Source organism: Pezoporus occidentalis, unplaced genomic scaffold, assembly GCF_034315485.1.
Source record: "Pezoporus occidentalis ecotype Australia unplaced genomic scaffold, CSIRO_AGI_Poc_V1 ctg38, whole genome shotgun sequence".
Taxonomy (NCBI): domain Eukaryota; kingdom Metazoa; phylum Chordata; class Aves; order Psittaciformes; family Psittacidae; genus Pezoporus; species Pezoporus occidentalis.
In genome coordinates, this window is record NW_026915702.1 from 499,386 (window position 1) to 519,034 (window position 19,649).

Sequence of the window (19,649 nt, forward strand, 5' to 3'; positions counted from 1 at the left end):
AGATTGATAGAGGAATTGGTAATCAAATGCTGCACTGGAGCAATATTGTCCTGAATTGACAATGGAGGCAGAGACCCCATTTTGGTGGACATGAAGGTATTAGCATTAGCAGATTACAATGCCACAAAAACCCAAGCCTTTAGCAAGTGAAGTCAGAATGTTTATGAGACAAGACCCAAGCTATGAACTGAAACATTCAATAAAACCATCTCTCCTTTAAAAGGGTTCAAATTTTGAGGAGAAAATACACTGAAGGTAAAGACATTCCAAGATGTTCAGCTGTTTGGGACTTCCTTCAAAAGAAAGTAGTGAAAAATCTTACCCTATCTGTCATTTTATTGCTAATTCCAAGCAGCATCAACATGTTGTCGCATTCCGTGACCCCCATGGCATAAAGGTCACTTAGGACATTGGCACATGCTATCCTTCCCTGGGGAAAAACAAAGACAAAATAAACCTGCAGGAATGTTTGTGGATGTTCAGACAAACACCTGCCAAGAACAACGCTCCCAGCTTAAGTCTGCACCCTGGGACAGCTGCTTATTCTACACGCTCCCACATTAAGAAACCCAGCCAAGGATGTGGTGTACGATGCATTTTGTGCAATGTGCCCACCTAGAAAGTGCAGATACTGGTTTCCTTTACAGGTAAGGAGAAAATTTGTCCCATGTCTTGGTCAACATACTCTCACCAACTACCTGGGAATCCCACACTGAGGTTAGGGTGGCTGCCTGATTTGGAAAGCTGAAGTTAAGTTTGACAAAGCCTAGCTGTGATAACAAGCTCAGTTTACTTAATCTGATATGTTTCAATTAATTTTATTCCAGCACAGTGGAATTGTATTCAATAGTACACACTGAAGATGACCATTGTATACCATTCACAACTGCTAGGGAGCTAATCCAAGAAGCATACATTGTTGTACCTCTTCCGCACTGGAATACTTAGGAGACAGGGACCTTGAAGGGAAAGCTGTTTGCTCCTCTGCACTACCCTGGAGGCAATGTCTACACTCATGGTTCTAGGAGGGTATTCTTCTTCCTGGAGGATACAGCTGTGCTGCAGCAGGCAGCCACACTGGGGTGTTTTTTATGTCAGGACATCAGTAAGAAGCTGCCTGCAAAGAGAGCGTGTGCCAGGGATTGAGGAGCTGAGGGCTCCCAGGAACTGGCCTTGTCACCATGTAGGAGCACACACAGCTACTGAGTGAGGGGCCATATCCATCCCTCACCACTTGAACAGTGACGGAAACATGTCTATTCTGTCACTTGTTCAAGTGACAAGGCTGAATCTTGCTACAACACATACATTTCTGTTCACTTTTCATAGCATCACAGAATTGTTTGGGTTGGAATTTGGGTTGGGTTGTTCCTACCTTAAAGCTCATCCAGTTCCAACCCCTGCCACAGGCAGGAACACCTTCCACTAGAGCAGGTTGCTCCAAGCCCCAGTGTCCAACCTGGCCTTGAACACTGCCAGGGATGGGGCAGCCACAGCTTCTCTGGGCACCCTGTGCCAGTGTCTCACCACCTTCACAGGGAAGAATTTCTTCTTGATATCTAATATAAATCTCCCCTCTTTCAGTTTAAAGCCATTCCCCCTTGTCCTCTCACTACATGCCCTTGTAAAATGCTCCTGCCCAGATTTCCTGTAGTCCCCCTTTAGGCACTGGGGGCTGCTCTAAGGTCTCCCCATAGCCTTCTCTTCTGCAGGCTGAACAACCCCAGCTCTCTCTGCCCGTCTCCATAGCAGAGGTGCTGCTCTAACACCCTTCCTCTCTTTTTATGTGTGTAAGCATCACCACTAACAAAAATTGGTCCAAGAGACAGAACTGGTCATGTGCTGAAGATTCCTCTAAGAAGTCCTGAAGCTGACAGAACTGAGAAGGCATCACTTGCATCACATGAGCTCAGCTACTCTAATTTTACTGCATTAATGGACCTGAGTCAGGGTTCACTGGGGTGCAAACCCAACATAGACAAGGTATCAAGTTTCCTGATGAAGAGAAAGAACTTTCTGATACAGAATGAGCCCTAGGGCATGGCAAGATCATTTTAAAATACAGGACAAATTCTGTTGGGTTATTCTGGAAAACTCCACACATTTTTAGTAAAACTGGTTTAGGTTTACAGCTGCACAACTGGAACCAACATTTGGTATTACCATTATAAATCTGTGCTTTCATGAAGTTCAGAAACAACAGAACCTTGATAACAAACACACATTTATTTGACACAGTTTGGCCTACAGAAAGATGCTTTACTTGGATGACAAATGGTGGGATTTGAATCAAAACACATTTCCACCCTCTCCAAAACCCTACAGTCTAATCACACATCCAGGAGTTTTGCATAGAGATTAGTATTTTCAGGCAGTTACCTCACTTGCTGATGACATGAAATAACACCTGCAAATCACAATTAGATATAATCCCTATTTCTTTCATAAATTCAAGAGCTTCCAGTCGCATCAGGGGAATCCCTTCCATTTGGAACTGCAATATGTTTTAATCATTTAAATCTTAAGCTATTAAGACAAGAGAGCTGTGTACTGCAGGTTTGATGGATATTGGCTGTTAAACTCTAGATGTTTAAGAACACTAAAGCCTGGCATTTCCCTTTTCTGGAAGGGGACTATCAGACTGTTCTCAGCTATCTGCAGTATTTACCAAGCAAACTGCTCGCTTATGCCCTCTTAGGAATGACAGATAAGTTTTTGAAACCACACTGACAACAGTGCTCCATTCCAGTAGTGAGAGGTCAGCCTAACACTGCTTTTGCCAACTGGCAAAATCACTATGGAAACAAATACAGGGAGTGCAAGTCTCGAGTCTGAAGAAGCAGAGGGAACAACATACAGCTCTCGAGCAGTGATAAACACAACAGGATTCACACACAGGGTCAACCTGGCTGGATCCTGCACACTACTGCTTGCTTGGTCCCCTTGGAACACAAGTATTTATGTGCAATACTAAGAACTAAGGGCAAAGGATGAAGTATCAGACATCCACCCCCCCGTCGAGAGTGGAGCTTCTTCTTAAAAGAGCACCAAGAAGGCTCCTGGAATTGAGGGGGAAGGAAGTCCACTCTCAAACCAGCTGGTTTCCTGCTCCTGTACTCTGAAGGTGTCTGACGTGCCACAACAGAGGTCAGCGCCGGTCCTGTTACCAGAGGCTTGATACTTCCTATGAAACCTATTTTCAGTTGCTTTTCATTTTTCCAGTATCAATCCATTTCAGCTGAACAGTCCTATACTGGATACAGATTTTACGAGTGAACATCCCAGAGATACTCTGCACAACATGGACTGAGTGTTTTCAAGAGCAAAGCCAAAGAGAAAGGGCAAAAGAATGAAGAGGTTTTTGCACATAACTGCAGAACTTTGTTTTAGAACAGGCAATGAGAGTGAGAGAAGGCTGTTTTCTGAAGTAGAAACCTGAAGCTCAGCAGAGTCCACAAGCAGTTCTACCCTCCTCAGCCACAGCACCCTTCTGCCACAGCTTGAGTCCATGTGGACTTTTGGTATTTCCTCCTTGACTCCTCTCCCACGAGCTAGAAAGGCAGATCAGATTGGGAGCTGCAGTTAAGACAGTGTGCACAGAGGAAGGAAGAGACTCTAAACCAGGGAACAGCCTAGAGTTTACTACGTAAGGAAATAGGCTAGAAGAGCAAGGAGCAGAGTGTGGACTGCACAGAGTGATAACGAAAACAAGAGAGTGGTAAGAACAAGCATTGGTCCGGGGGCATCCAGATTGAAAACAGGGAAACCAGGAGCTGGAGGAGCACAGCAGCAGCTGTCTTGTTTTGAAGTGAGGAGTGCAGAGCACACCCTTTATACAGCCTGGACAGAAACTCAAAACTTCCAAGTCTCACTATTCCTCTGCTCTCAACAACAATCCATAAAACCCATGGCAAACTGTATTTGACTGATGTTGGTCCACCCAAGAAAATGGCAATCTATACTGCCCCCAGGTACTCTAGTCCCTAAGACAGAGCGGTCCAAGTAGAGGATTCAGCAGCTCCAACCCTGCTGAATCATCACTGCAGCTGTCAGCAAGGTTTGTGACAGAATCCCTCTTCTCAGCTTTTAAGAAGAAATACACATCTACAAGAAGATTAGGAAGGGACAAGCCACCACACTAAAATGAATGTTGACAGAATGAAAAGTGGGATTTGAGAGCTAGAAAATACCAAAGTTACAGCTGCTGGTGCATGTGGATCACAGTATAGTCTGTGCACTTCATTGCAGCCACTAAAACTGGACTAAGGCCAACTTACATTCCACTCCAGCCACACTGGCCTAAACCCCATCTGGGCACAGGCTCATTTATCTACTCCTGCGGCATCTCAAGCCCTTTGTATCTCCAAACAAAATAGCCCTCCCTCTTCACCACAGACTTCTCACGCTGTCCCACACAAGTTTTTGCTACAAGGTGAGAAAAGAACTTCTCAGCTGATGAATTTGAACAAAGCTCTCCAACAACATATCTATTTATTGTTTTCCAGACAAGTTCCCACATGATATTAAAGCAAGCCACTTGAATCGGGTTTCTCAGGTGAGCTCAAAAACTCTGTACTACAGAAGCCAGCCTGAGTTCTTGGCTGCTCAGTCTGCAGTAAGAGAGCTCCTCTGGAACAGAAACCCAAGGAGCCAGGCTCACATATGTGCGCAACACCTGGGCAAGCATGCTTAAGAAAGAAAGTCACTCCTGATCTCAAACTGCATGTCTAAAACCTACCCAGTGGGTCTCACAGAACAACCAACTACAGCAAATAAAGCATGCAATCGCATAAGCGGCAGTAAAAGTATGCCTTAAAGCAAAGGAGTCGCATCCAAACCACAGGAAACATGAGTTACAGCATTTCTTGACTTTCATTTAACAAACAACTCTTGTAGAATTCTTTACAGCTTTACTAAGTCCTTCCTTTAAAGTTCATTTGTTTCATCATGACCTTCTGTTCAAGTCAATACTGATCACCACCACACATACCATCAAAGAGGAATCTTTACTGAGGCTGACTACTTGAAACGGGGACACAAAAGGAGCCAAAGTCCAAGTGCACACGACTTCCAACAAGTTCTTTCAACTTTTTACTGTCTGCAGACAGAGGTAAAATGATGTTCACAAAACACCCTGAAGTTGCCAGGTGTTACTGCCAGCTACTGTCATTTAGGCATTTCCAGTTCTAACACGTTGCCTGGTTGTTTCAGAACCTCAAAAAAAGTCAATTAAAATGTGGTTCTGCTCTTAAGCAGAGTTTACTGTCTGCTGCTTCACAGACAGCTCCTTTTCCTCCTTCTGCACTTTTTCAAGCCAAATCCCACAGAACAACAGATGGAGGGAAATTTGAATTAAAGGTGGCAGTTCTCCCAGCTTTCAACCTATAGAAAGCAGCACTGCAGCATTCCTGGCCAACATGGAAAAGATTAAGGATGAAACTACGCCTTTCCTTCTTCATGTGTATTTAGGAAAGTCTCAGACTGCAGTTAGTCAATTAGAATCACAGACTGGTTTGGGCCGGAAGGGACCTTAAAGCTCACCCAGTTCCAACTCCCTGCCACCTTTTACTAAACCAGGTTGCTCCAAGACCCATCAAACCTGCCCTTGAACACTTCAGGGAAGCACTGCACATCTAGAAGAAATGGTCAAAACTGCCATAAGACTGGTAAATGAGAAGCACAAATCAACTCAGCCATATTGATGACAATTAAGTTTAGCCAACTTACCATCATATAAGGATCATCCACAATAGGATAAATATAATCTGTTGTCTGCACCAACGACAAACCTCCATGTCTTAATGGAATAACGCACGTGTCCATCCCAATTCCTGCAAGACAGAAATCCAGCAGTGAGGTTAAGTCTGCTCTTAACTACAAGTTCTCTTGTTAGGAGCAACAGATAAAACATGCCTGTGAAACAGAACTCTGAATATTGCCTAAACAGACATGGCAAATTCCTTCCTTAGTGAGCACATAGCACAAATAAAGTGGAAAACCAAGCAAAAAATGACAACTCTTGACTTGAATAGAACTGCAAAGGGCTGAACTACAGTGCTCTGCTTCTTCTGCAGCATAATAATAGTGCATTAACATCTGTGCTTGAATGTATGTACATTTAAAGTTAAGAGGAGCTACATACATTGATACTGTCAAAAGCAAATAGGTTTTCCTGTCACTCAATAGGTGTTCTCAACAAAATCATAGTGACAGTTTTAAAAGGACATAACCTCTCTTAACAGGCATTTCCTTACTTCAGCAGGAAGAAAAAGAACTGCCCAAGTCACAGCTGAAGTCCCCAGTGAAAGATGATTCACCCACTTGGACCTTTTGCAACTTGGCTAAGCTCCAGGCCTTACTTCTGTGAGGCTGAGAGGCTGTGAGATGACCTGCTGCATATGGAAACTCCTTTGGGAAAGCCACACTACCAAGCACAGCCTCTACCCTGCTGCTGGATACTTCAGACAGAATAAGCAATATTAAAACCATGTGGCATCTGCTGTGATGCAAGAGCCTGCACAAAAGGTGACAAATCACCTGCGCTCCCTGTCGATATCCCTGTGGCAATGGCAGATAGCTTCCCTCCTACCTGGGCTGGCAGCAAGCTGTGCATACCTCACAGGGCAAAGGTCTTGAACCAGCCGGTTTTCAGGGAGCAGATGCCACAGAGTCATTTTTCCCCGTGGATTTATAGAACACACTACCTAGCAAAACCTACAAGCCAGTATTTGGCGGTATGCTGTACAGCAATAGTGAGCTGCTCCATCAAGTCCTACTAAGGACACAGAGCAGGTCTGCCAGGGAGCAGGTATGTAGGTCTAGAGGATCTTGGCCTCTCCTGCCTATGGAAGCACTAGATCTAGCCTAGGAAAAGAAAGGATGCTGACAGAAGCTTGTAAGCAGTAATTTAGAGTTGCACACCCTCCATAGAAGCTATCAACCCACACTACACACTGGTCCAGTGTCTCCAGAGAAGTGCATGTAAGGAGTTACAGAGAAGTGGCTTGTGTATAGGAGCTGTTTTCCCTCAGTTAACCTATACATGCCAAATGCTGCAAGACTGATGTCACTGTGAGGTTTTTCACAACGATAGCAGAAGTGCTGTTTGACACAGGCCAAGGGGCTGTGACAGTCCTTCTGAGGCTACATTTCTGTCCCACCAAGAAAGGACTAAAGTTAATCTAGAGAGGTGACTGAAAACAGCGATTTCAAGGTCCGTAACAGTTCTGAGAATTAATATCAAATTCAGTTTCCTACTGACAAATATACTCACAGCCATATTTAAGATTGCTCTAGGTAACACCAGCTGCAGAACTAAGGAGGAGTGAGCTTGAGCTTGCTACTGGCAACTTCCCTCTTGACTGCATCTCAAAAGCATTGTGCATATGCACAAGCTGCACAGTTACCTTTCTATACCTGATGCACAAGGCATCAGAGGCAAATCACACCAAACTTGTCTAAAGACACATTTGTTAAAAGGATACTCATCACAACAGCATATTTTTGAAGAGACCTGAACTCTTCACTTGCTATTACTAACAGATTTCCTGTTACATAATATCACACCTATGTATTGATTGCATTAGTCTGCTTTTTACCTTTTCGTATACCTGGAGAAAAATCTATTTGCAGTTCCTTTACTGTTTAGATCCTGTAAGTTTGTAAGAGAAAAAACAAACAGCTAGATAAACTAATCTAAAACAAACTATTACCGATTTTAGTAATGTGCCAAACTGAAATGCTGTTGTGAACAACTTAATTTAGCAAAAACCTTTAAATAGCAAACTGGGGATAAAAAAAGCTGGAAGTGTCCTTCATTGGGAATATTAAATTATAGTGCCCCCCCAGCTCCACACACAATTGCTGCTTAGATATTTCATACAAAGATCCCCATTGTTTAAGCAGGAACATGGGTTCCTTACTAATCTCTCACTGAATTCAATCTCTACCAGAGTAATAGGTTGCAACCCGTTAGCCTGCTAATAGACTATTAGCAATATTAAAATAATTTTAAATAAGGCCATTGGACACTAGGTTGATAATTAAATAACTCAGAATAAATGTTACATTGACATTCCTAAGTTGAGGAAAAACCATAATCATTCTGGGCTGCAAAGCAGAGACTGAATACATAGGGCTGAGTAAATAGACAGAATTAAAAGTGTCATTAAACACATTATCTACATTAATTTATCTATATCAATATGAGGTACAGTAATTGGTATCAAAATGCCTCCATTCGCCTTGTTCCCCACGTAGGTGGCTTCTGCAGGCTGCTTTCCCTTACTGCTTGCAACATTGTGCAAATATCAGAGAGAAAGTGAAGCTGTCAAGCACAGAGAGGTCTTGGAAAGACAGCCTTTCCCAGGCACCTTCTACAGGTGAAGCAAAGAGTGGGGAACAAGGAAAGCACGGAAAGGGAAAATGACAATTGTGAAATAATGTGCTGAAGCGAGATTTTTCTCTTGCTCACTTTCTCTGACCCAGGAACAGCAGGGAGGGGAGGGAGAGGGGAACTTCACCTGTGAGTCATCTAATAGCTTAAAATTTATTGCATTCATTGCATAAATTTCCAAAGGCAATGTATTAATAGAAAAGTCCAGAAATTAAATGATAGAACTTCAGTTTGCAAAGCATCTGCTGGGGAAAGGGAAGAAGAGACAAACGCTTAAGCATGTGCCTATCACAATGGCCACTCCTGACTGATTTCTCTTTGTAGTCGAGCATACTGCAAGATGTTAAATAATTAAACTAATATTCTTGTATCCCAGATGCCAACAAATGACAACACGAGATTCATTCTTCAGACTTCTGGACGCTGTGCATGCATTGTACAACACACACTTTTCAAACTGATTAAACAAACTGTAAATGAGATCATGTCACCAAGATGACCCAACATATGTCTATAGAAGCAATTACTTACCCAACCTGGGCATAACTGCCCCCAGGAACTGTTCATCTTCTTGAAAATGGTTTTCTTGTAGAGATTCGAGCAGTTTCTGTAAGACATCCTGTGGCACCTTGCAGCCCGTGCCTTTCAGTTCAGTGAATCGGGTCAGCCGGAAGTTCTTGTCCAGTTCGTAACTTTCTGGGTTAAATGACTCCCGCACAGACATGGTTCTCTCTCACACACTGCTGGCCTTTCCTACCCCAGAGCTACGGGATCAATTTCTCTACTGATCAGTCTAATTAGAAATAGAAATGAGAATTGGGAATGTTAGAAATTCCTAGGACCTGCAAGACAACACATTTTCCACATGGAGCAAAGTTTAAAAGAAAGAGAAAGCACTCAATGTCATCGTTCACATGTTAAGACAGGTGGGCACATCTCACACAACTTGTTTCTCTAAGACTACAAAGGAATGACTCTTCATACCTTCCAACATTTAAAACTCTGCCTATGCCAGGAGGATCAGAGTGCATTGCTTTTCCAGATATGCCGCATAAGTTTTTCATTTTAAAAAGAATTTAACACACTTACTGCCCTCATTTAACAAAGAGGTAATGAAAGAAGTAATAGTTCCCAGAGCACCAAGGCCAATTTCCAAAAGGCAACCTGGACCCTGATCCTGCAACACACTCAGCAGACATATGTTTGTACTCAGCTCAGTGCAGGGTCATAATTTTAGACATTAACATATTAATCTCAAAAATAAGATGCTTTTCAAATGATGGCTTGGATTCAGTTCTGATGCAAGAAGCTGAAACTCCGTAATACACCTGTTCTCTTTGGGGGAAAGGACAGTCCCAGTGTTCTGTTAATACAAGTAACGGAAGAACAAAGAGGCTGTATTTAAGCAGACTGGTTTACCTACAAACATGCCAGTTCACCTCTTAGCACGCTTGCAGACATTAAAACATTGAAAAGTTTCTTGCTTCTCGAGCCCTTTTTCTAGGGCTGAGAATAGAGAATTGCCCATTAAAACGGTAATGTAAAAAGACACTGATGCAACTCATTTAATAAAATTCTTAACAATGCATGGCTAATTTTAGAACGTTTTTCCACTCTGACTCACATACACCACACTCCAAAACTAATAAGAAGCCTAACCAAGCTACTGACTCCTAAACAGGAATGGCTGTGATAAAAAACATCTTTCCCAGAAAAGTTTTCAGGAATTACTAAAAACGACCTGCCTGCAGGAGTTTCTTAGAAAGCAGGGTCCTGCCTAACAACAAGCACAGGGCTCAGCAGCATCGCTGACAAAGTCTGATACTGATGGTCACATCGTTATGAGGTTAAGCTGAAAAGGAAAAGAAATGAATACAAGTGACTGGTATTCACTGAATTCAACTGCTTTAAATGTAAGAAGTAAATGTACACACTGTGCAACTGATTTCCACTGTACATCACTTGTAATAAGTGCATCTGTCCCATAAACCTTTAAGTCTACCGATTTATTGAATACACTTTGTCAGAATTGAAGTTTTAAGCTCCCTGAGAGCTTCTGATGTGGAGCTCGACTCCCCTTTGCGGTGCTTTCCCTCCTTCTCTGGGAGGTGTGGTGCTTATTTAAAACCAATCTTCCAAAGCCCAGGCACGGGCAGTAATCCAAACTCTAGCTAGAGGAACGTGTCTTGGATGAGCAATGAATTCAGCTCGTTGCTGTTGTCTTCCAGTGCAAGACACTAAACGCTTGCAATGAAAGAAAAGAAGATAGCGTCTGGAAAACAACCTGTCAACAGAAAAGGGAGACAAAAGCTTTTCAAGGAGGGGGATTTCCCACCCCCCTTCAGTGTTTTTTAACACTTCATTCTAATTAATTCCAGAAATGTATAAAAAGCAGCTTGCCCCACAAGGGAAACATTTCCCCCTCATCTATCTACTAATTGCAATATGCTTAGCACCCCCTACCTACTTACATAGGAAAGGATTCAGAGGCCACAGCCTACCAAGAACTTTTTGCAGCCTTGAGGACTGTAAAGAGACAGAGTTCCCCCCTTCGAAAACAAATACTGAAACAAACAAGACGAATTTATTCAATGGAAAACCTCCACAAGCGCACAATAACTTTTAAATGAAGATGTGAATAAACCTGCATGCAACTGTGTACTTCGGAGGCTACCATGGGAGCAACCTTTCCCACAAGACCAAGCTCCTTGTGACTCCTGTCAGTGTGCAAGCATGCAATTTCTGCGCGTTAGGCATCCCCCCCCCCCCCCCAGGAGAGGAAAGCACCTCGTAACCCAGATGTTTCTTACTTTAAAAGAACGGCATAATACTAAAAGCTAAAGCTTAACCCTTGCCTCCCTAAAGAGCAGAGAGAAGAGAGCACAGGGGGAAGAACGAGAAAGAACCGGAGCTCGGTACCTACCCAAAACAAACCCTAAAGCAAACAACAGCAACACAACCACCCGAGACCTACAGGGCGAGGAACTGCAACATCCATTTACCCACGGCATGCGGCGAGCAGCGCTGCGGGGAGGCATGGCTCAGGGACACCTTAAATTCCCAGCCGCTGCCTTTAAAGGCAACCCAGGGCCTTCACTCCACTGTTGCTCTTTGTGCAGCCGGCGAGGAGGAGGAGGAGGCGGCTGGGGGGGGTAGGAGGAAGAACGCAACCGGCTCCCAGCGCAGAGCTGGTCTCGCACAGCTTCCCCGTCCTCACCCGGGCGGGGGGTCGAAGCTGCAACCCCCAGCGCGGGGCACACGTGCGCGCAGGTACAGTGCCACCGGGGCGGGGTTAACCCTTTGCGGGGCGGGTTAGGACGGGTTCAAGCACGCGGGGGCGGCACGGGACGCCGGGCCCAGGCCTTCCCCCCCTCCCCCCTTTCCCGCCGATCTGTGAGGGAAAAAGGAAAGGGGAGGGGGGGAGGAAAGGAGGGAGGGAAAAGGAAAATGTCGGCGGACGAAACAATTAACCCGCCCGCTGCCGGCGCTATGTGCTTTTAAAGCGGCCGCAGCGCGGCGAAGCGCCCCCCCCCCCCCCAGACTCTTCCCCCGCCCTTCCCCCGGGGACGGGCTGAGGGAGGGCGGCGGGGCCCGCGGCCAGCCCTCACCCCGTGCAGCGCCACCGCGCCGCCGCCCCTCGCGCCCGGCCTAGCATTAACGGCGGAGGCGAATTCCCCTTTAAATCTCCCCGCCTTGCACCCCCCCCTCCCTCCTCAGGTCTCCCTCTTACCGGCTCGCCTCCTCGCCCTCCGCCTCCTCCCGCGAACGGGACTCCCAGCCCAGTCCCACAATGCACCGGGCGCGACGGGCTCCCTCAGCGCCGCCTGAATAGAAATGCCGCCGCCGCGGCCGCCGCCGGGCACGAAGGGGTTAAACACACACACACCCCCACCCCCCCGCCCCTCCCCTCCGGTTCCCGCCCCTCCCGCTCACCGGTGGCGCGCGCACCGCTCTGCCCCGTTCCCCATCAGCTCCAGCCAGCTTCTCCGCGCGTTCCCGCGTAGCGGCGGCGCGCCCCCCCCCCGGCACTGTGGGTTTATGGCGGCGCAAAACGCGTTTTTAAATGGGGTTTGAGCGCGGACCCGGTGTGTGACAAAGAGAGAAGGGGACGCGGTGGTGGTGGGCTCTGCGTGGAGAGCCCCCGCGCTCCCAGTGTTAACGTGTCCTCTGTGGGACTCGGTGGTGGGAGGTGGTGTCCTTCAGTAAGGAATGCGTTGGGTTTGGGAGGTTTTTGGGCGGGAAATTTCAGCCGGAGCTGAGGGGAGCCTGAGCTCTTCACGCAGGGTGCTGCATCCGTGTGGAATGTTACAGAAACTGGGCAAAAAGTTCCCTTTAACGTCATGAAATCAGGTACGTTGGAAAAGACCTTTAAGGTGGTCAAGTCCAACCGTTAACCCAAACACTGCCAAGCTGACCTCTAAACCATGTCACTGAGGGCCTCATGTACATGGCTTTGGGCGCTTCAGGGGACGGTGACTCCACCACTGCACTGGGTAGCCTGTTCCTGTGCTTGACAACCTTTGTGGTAAAGAAATTCTTAATATCCACTCTAAACCTGCCCTGGTGCAGCTTGAGGCCGTTTCCTCTTGTCCCATCCCTTGTTCCTTGGGAGCAGAGCCCAGCCCCTCCTGACTCCATCCTCCTCTCAGGCAGTTGTAGGGAGCGATGAGGTCCCCCCCGAGACTCCTCTTCTCCAGACTGAACCCCCCAGGTCCCTCAGCCGTTCCCCATCACACTTGTGCTCCAGGCCCTGCACCAGCTCCGTTGCCCTTCTCTGATATAGTTTGATCCATCTTGTGAACAAAAGATTGGCAAGAAGGACCCCAAGAGGGACAGGTTGACTTGATGGTGGGCAAAATTTGGCCAGTGTTCAATTTTTCTGGATGCAGAGACAGGAGCACAGAGCCAGAGGAGCCCTCAGGTGTTACAGAAATATAGAATCAAGTCCAGAGGAGGCCATGAGGATGATCAGGGGCTGGAGCACCTCCTGTATGAAGACAGGCTGAGAAAGTTGGGGCTGTTCAGCCTGGAGAAGAGAAGGCTGCGTGGAGACCTCATAGCAGCCTTCCAGTATCTGAAGGGGGCCTATAGGGATGCTGGGGAGGGACTCTTCATTAGGGACTGTAGTGACAGGACAAGGGGTAACGGGTTCAAACTGAAACAGGGGAAGTTTAGATTGGATATAAGGAAGAAGTTCTTTACTGTAAGGGTGGTGAGGCACTGGAATGGGTTGCCCAAGGAAGTTGTGAATGCTCCATCCCTGGTGGTATTCAAGGCCAGGTTGAGCAGAACCTTGGGTGACATGGTCTAGGCGAGGTGTCCTTACCCATGGCAGGGGTTTGGATCTGGATGATCTTGTGGTTCTTTCCAACCCAAGCCATTCTGTGACTCTATGATTTCAGAGTTACAGATAGCGTAAGGCCCGTTTTACATAGCTAATAGATAAAAAAGGCACGTTGCTTCTTGTAATTTGCAATTAATTACCTAATTAAATAATTGCCATTAATTCAAAGCCTGCCTTCTCTTTGAAAAACCCTGCTTAAAAACAAGTAGAAAGAGAAGAAATTAAAATGTTGCTTTTCTTACCAGATTTTAATTAGTCTTTTTAGTTCCAAGCAAACATAGCATCCCTGGCCTGTGGTGTAGAGGACCATAGACACATGGAAGCTCCCAGCACCTTTAGGAAGTCACTAATTATTTTTATAATTCATTGATTTTCAGGCTCTCTGTGTTGATTTCCTGAAGCATTTCAAGCTCAACACACAGGAGTTGTTTCTCCATGAGCAGCTGTGGGGCATTGGACTGATGGTTTTGACAGCAGAGATGAATCAAGGATGTGGTGCTGCAGTCCTGACCTAGGATTTGAGCTCTTCTTCAGTGCTTCTGCCTCCTCTCAGAGAGAGACAGGGCAGAAGATCTCGACATCTGATTGCCATTGATCCAAGCTGATTTGCTGAGTATTGGCTTTGTGTTGTAGAATCATAGAATAGTTAGGGTTGGGAATGACCTCAAGATCATGTCTGCATGCTCCTTGGCAGAGGATTTCAATCTGAAAAAAAACCCTTAAGTACCTTGAGAAGTGGTAATGGGATGCTCTGATCTTACATTTCTCCAGTATTTAGCCATTGCCTCTACCACCAGTGCCTCATTTAAAAAAAATAAAGCAGGGGGAGGTAAAAGCAGAAATGAGCATGACTGATATTTAAGCCCTGACTTACAGTTTTTTCCTTTCTGTTTTCTTTTTTTTTTTTTTTGGGGGGGGGGGGGGGAGAACGACGACGATGACGAGGGGCCTGGATCATGTTTTCATAGAATCACAGAATGGTTTGGGCTGAAAAGGACCTTAAGATCATCCAGTTCCAGCCCCCTGCCATGGGCAGGGACGCCTCACACTAGATCATGTCACCCAAGGCTCTTTCCAACCTGGCCTTGAACGCTGTCAGGGATGGGGCAGCCACAGCTTCTCTGGGCACCCTGTGCCAGCGCCTCAGCACCCTCACAGTAAAGAACTTCTTCCTTATATCTAAGCTGAACCTCCCCTGTTTCAGTTTGAACCCGCTCCCCCGTTGTCTTATCACTACAGTCCCTGATGAAGAGTCCCCCTCCAGCATCCCTGTAGGCCCTCTTCAGATACTGGAAGCTGCTATGAGGTCTCCACTCAGCCTTCTCTTCTCCAGGCTGAACAGCCCCGACTTTCTCAGCCTGTCTTCATACAGGAGGTAGTCCAGCCCCTGATCATCCTCATGGCCTCGTCTGGACTTGCTGCAACAGTTCCTTGTCCTCTTTATGTTGAGGACATCAGAGCTGCACACACTGCTGCAAGTGGGGGTCTCTCAAGAGGAGAGTAGACACTTACTTCCTGGAAATAAGCAGAAATTATAGGGGAATTATTCTAGGGGAAAAAATAATAAATTAATATTTTCAGGTGCTAACATGACTGAAAGAAAAGCCAAATACATGCAAATTCATGCCAAAGTAGTGAGGTCGGGTGTTGCTGCCTCATGTCCTGTGTCAGGTACAGGAGTGGGAGGGAGGTACCTGCCTTGCGGGAGCTGTGCCGGGGTCTGACCTTGTCTCTTCCCTTGATTCTGAGGTTAGGATGGCCACATCTGAAGACAGAAATGTGGGAAAGGGTCTCCACGAAGGAAAAGACATGCAGGGGTATCCATGCAGCCCATTAGTACCGGTATGGATGTGACCCTCTAGAGCTGAAACTAAACAAGACCAGAGTATGGAAGTGGGCACTGAGCATAACTGACTGCACTGGTTAATTAAAAGCATAGTTCTTGGCATGGGCCATGGGGAAGCATCCTCACGTAGATCTGCATATGTCCCCTGGTCCCTCCTGCCTGTGCTAGGCTCAGTCTCTGCAGGAAAGAAGGGGCAGGAAAGCAAAAATCGCCAAGAGGAGCAGCGAGCCACATCTCTGCTGCAGCTTTGGGTCGCTGTGGCTGCAACCAGCAGTCATGTACCACGTACTGCTGGGGCAGCATTGCTGGAATGGCTGCTGGAGGACGTGTGGGATCAGAAAGGGAATCCGGTGCATCCAGGGGAACATAGAACAGAATCATAGAATCATAGAATAGTTAGGGTTGGAAAGAACCTTAAGATCATCTAGTTCCAACCCCCCTGCCATGGGCAGGGACACCTCACACTAAACCATGTCACCCAAGGCTCTGTCCTACCTGGCCTTGAACACCGCCAGGGATGGAGCATTCACAGCTTCCCTGGGCAACCCATATAGTGCCTCACCACCCTTACAGTAAAGAACTTCTTCCTTATATCCAATCTAAACTTCCCCTGTTTAAGATTTAACCCATTACCCCTTGTCCTATCCCTACAGTCCCTAATGAAGAGTCCCTCTCCAGCATCCCTATAGGCCCCCTTCAGATACTGGAAGGCTGCTATGAGGTCTCCATGCAGCCTTCTCTTCTCCAGCCTGAACAGCCCCAACTTTCTCAGCCTGTCTTCATACAGGAGGTGCTCCAGTCCCCTGATCACCCTCGTGGCCCTTCTCTGGACTTGTTCCAACAGTTCCATGTCCTTTTTATGTTGAGGACACCACAACTGCACACAGTGCTGCAAGTGAGGTCTCACGAGAGCAGAGCAGAGGGGCAGGATCACCTCCTTCGACCTGCTGGTCATGTTCCTTTTGATGCAGCCCAGGATACAGTTGGCTTTCTGGGCTGCGAGCACACACTGAGGCTGGCTCATGTTCATTTTCTCATCGACCAACACCCCCAAGTCCTTCTCCGCAGGGCTGCTCTGAATCTCTTCTCTGCCCAACCTGTAGCTGTGCCTGGGATTGCTCCGACCCAGGTGCAGGACCTTGCACTTGGCATGGTTAAACTTCATGAGGTTGGCATCAGCCCACCTCACAAGCGTGTCAAGGTCCCTCTGGATGCCATTCCTTCCCTCCAGCGTATCAACCGAACCACACAGCTTGGTGTCATCGGCAAACTTGCTGAGGGCGCACTCAATCCCACTGTCCATGTCAGCGACAGAGATGTTGAACAAGACCGGTCCCAACACCGATCCCTGAGGGACATCACTCGTTACTGGTCTCCAGCCATTGACCACAACTCTTTGCGTGCAGCCATCCAGCCAGTTCTTTATCCACTGAGTGCTCCATCCATCAAATTGATGTCTCTCCAATTTAGAGACAAGGATGTCATGTGGGACAGTGTTGAACGCTTTGCACAAGTCCAGGTAGATGACATCAACTGCTCTACCCCTGTCCATCAGTTCTGTAGCCCCATCATAGAAGGCCACCAAATTGGTCAGGCAGTATTTCCCCTTAGTGAAGCCATGCTGGCTGTCACCAAGCACCTTGTTGATTTTCATGTGCCTTAGCATGCCTTCCGGGATGCTCCAAGATTTTGCCAGGCACAGAGGTGAGACTGACTGGTCTGTAACTCCCCGGGTCATCCATTTTACCCTTCTTGAAAATGGGGGTTATATTTCCCTTTTTCCAGTCATCAGGAACTTCACCTGACTGCCATGATTTCTCAAATATGAAGGTCTTCATCCTCACAGGTCCTGCATCTGCCTTCCAAGACTTGGGTGGTGTGGTCAGAGCCTTTGCCAGTGAAGACCGAGGTAAAGAAATTCAGAACCTCAGCCTTCTCCAAATCCAGGGTAGCCAGTTCTCCTGATAGCTTCCAGAGAGGGCCCACGTTGTCCCTAGTCTGTCTTTTATTCGCTATGTACCTACAGAATCCTTTCCTGTTATCCTTAACATCCCTAGCCAAGTTTAATTCTAACTGGGCCTTAGCTTTCCTAACCTGGTCCCTAGCTTCCCATACAACATCCCTGTACTCTTCCCAGGCCGACAGTCCTTGCTTCCACCTTTTGTAAGCCTCTTTTTTCCTTCAAATTTTCCTCAGGAGCCCCTTATCCATCCAAGGAGGTCTCCTGGCCCTCCTGCTGAACTTCCTTCTAGTTGGGATGCAATACTCCTGAGCTTGTAGCAGGTGATCCTTGAATATCAATCAACAGTCTTGGGCCCCCTGCCCTCTAGGGCTATATCCCATGGAACCTTCCTAAGCAGGTTCCTGAAGAGGCCAAAGTCTGCTCTCTTGAAGTCCAAGGCACTGAGCTTGCTGCACGCTCTTCTCACTGTCCTGAGGATCTCAAATTCGACCATCTCATGATTGGAGCGTCACATTTCCAACGAGCCCTTCCCTGTTGGTGAGCACGAGGTCAAGCATGGCACCTCTCCTTGTCGGCTCCTCTACTACTTGCAGAAGGAAGTTGTCTTCCACACAGTTGAGGAACATACTGGATTGCTTGTGCCAGGCCATAAAAAAAACATCCTTTTGATGCAGGATCATAAGCAGAACCCTAAAAGAGTAGTGATGGATCCAACAGCCCTGGGGAGAGCTGGCACTGCTGGAACCACCTGGTTTATCTGACATTTTCCTGGAGTTAAGTAATGGTTTTCTAGAGTTAGAAAATTCTCAAATGGCATCACTTTTTATTTTGGTTTTTTTTTTCTCTATTTTTTTCTTATTCCCAAGGGCTTTTGTCACCATCTGTGTGCAAAATCTCCAGCAGGAATTCTGTAATCTGGAGTGATTTGGTCTAATGTCATGAGAAGGGTCTGCTCTGCACACCTTAGGAAGTGCAAAGAGGAAAAAGACAAGAAGATGGAGCCCTCCTAATTTCTCAGTCTTATCAGAGCCACTGCCTCCTGTGCTGACATGAGGAACACAACCCATGTCCTTCACCTTTACAGGTGCAGGGCCTGTACTTCTTCAGTCTTTTTCCCTTGGATGACTCAGAGCATGGATTATTAGCAGCTCAGATTTCCTTGGCCAAAGTGCTTTGTTGCAATACATCCAGGTTAAATCTAAGCAGTGTTTCTGATCTGTGTAAGCTTTTGACTTGGTTCTGCGTCTTTGGCGTGTACAAAATACTCAACATTTGAACTCTCCCTTTTCTGTTTCTTAAATGTCAGCAGAAACTTTTGTGTTTAAACAAAACAATGCAGCCTCCCCCTGCAATGTTTGTAACCAAGGAGCTGTGGCACCACAAGAGCATGAGAAAATCTTGCTGATTAAAACCAGGGTAAGAACTGACAGCGAAAGTGATCTTTGTGTTTTTTCCTCATTGCAGGATTTACAATGAAGTGGCTGGTAAAATGGGAGCAGCTGGTTCAGCTCTGCTTGAATGCTGGATTTAATGCGCTGAAACTACTTCCACTGGTGTGTGTGGCTGGGCATGTGTTTTTGATGCAAAAGCTTTAACTTTGGTGTGATATTTCACATGTTAAAACACATCTCTCAGCATAGCTTCCCCCCCACCTCAAAATGCTTTGACAAAGCAAAGTAAGTTTGTGTTATTATCAGCTTCCCTTGCCTCATTTTTCTCTTCTTGCTTCTCATTAATACACAAGTGGTATTAAATAAATAATAATGATGCCAGTAGTGGCCTCTGCTGTGCCTCAGCGTTTGCTCCTTTTTGCTTCGAGGAGCAGATGTTCCCTGTCTTTGTTTTCTGTTGCCAAACGGGGACTTTGCCCCTTTAACCTTTGATAAGGTACTTTAATAGTCTCTGACGTGAGATTTTATCAAAAGCCTTGGCAAAAGCCACATAAATGATACCTGCCTCGCAGCTTGGATTAGATGTTTCCGTCGTGGTTTACAGCAGTTAAGGTAGGGCAGTTTCCTCTGTGTTTTTGCAGGGTCTATTTATTCAGTGCTCCCTTTGCCTGGGTGCCCTTTCCCCAGCCCTGGTGGCCTCAGGCTGTGCT

At 46.5% G+C, this 19,649-nt stretch overlaps 1 protein-coding gene and 1 long non-coding RNA gene across 4 annotated transcripts in view; one reads left to right on the top strand and one right to left on the bottom strand.

The window, feature by feature from the left end:
* The window catches only part of SEPHS1 (selenophosphate synthetase 1), a 25,227-nt gene extending 12,983 nt beyond the window's left edge, over nucleotides 1–12,244 (bottom strand). The window contains exons 1-4 of one of the 3 annotated variants that reach the window (XM_062631925.1): nucleotides 12,126–12,244; nucleotides 8,927–9,188; nucleotides 5,728–5,831; nucleotides 323–430 (exon numbers count right to left, since the gene is read on the bottom strand). In XM_062631925.1, coding sequence (XP_062487909.1) covers nucleotides 323–430; nucleotides 5,728–5,831; nucleotides 8,927–9,119 — 405 coding nt within the window. In that variant the 5' untranslated portion in view covers nucleotides 9,120–9,188; nucleotides 12,126–12,244. Of the gene's footprint in view, nucleotides 1–322; nucleotides 431–5,727; nucleotides 5,832–8,926; nucleotides 9,189–11,318; nucleotides 11,491–12,125 lie in introns of those variants that run through there. The other 2 variants (XM_062631928.1, XM_062631926.1) reach the window with 2 other exon arrangements.
* LOC134170523 (uncharacterized) lies at nucleotides 11,591–19,323 on the top strand. The gene is made up of 2 exons (XR_009967287.1): nucleotides 11,591–11,665; nucleotides 19,013–19,323. It is a non-coding gene; the product is annotated as an uncharacterized LOC134170523 (long non-coding RNA).
* The last annotated feature ends 326 nt before the right edge of the window (nucleotides 19,324–19,649 follow it).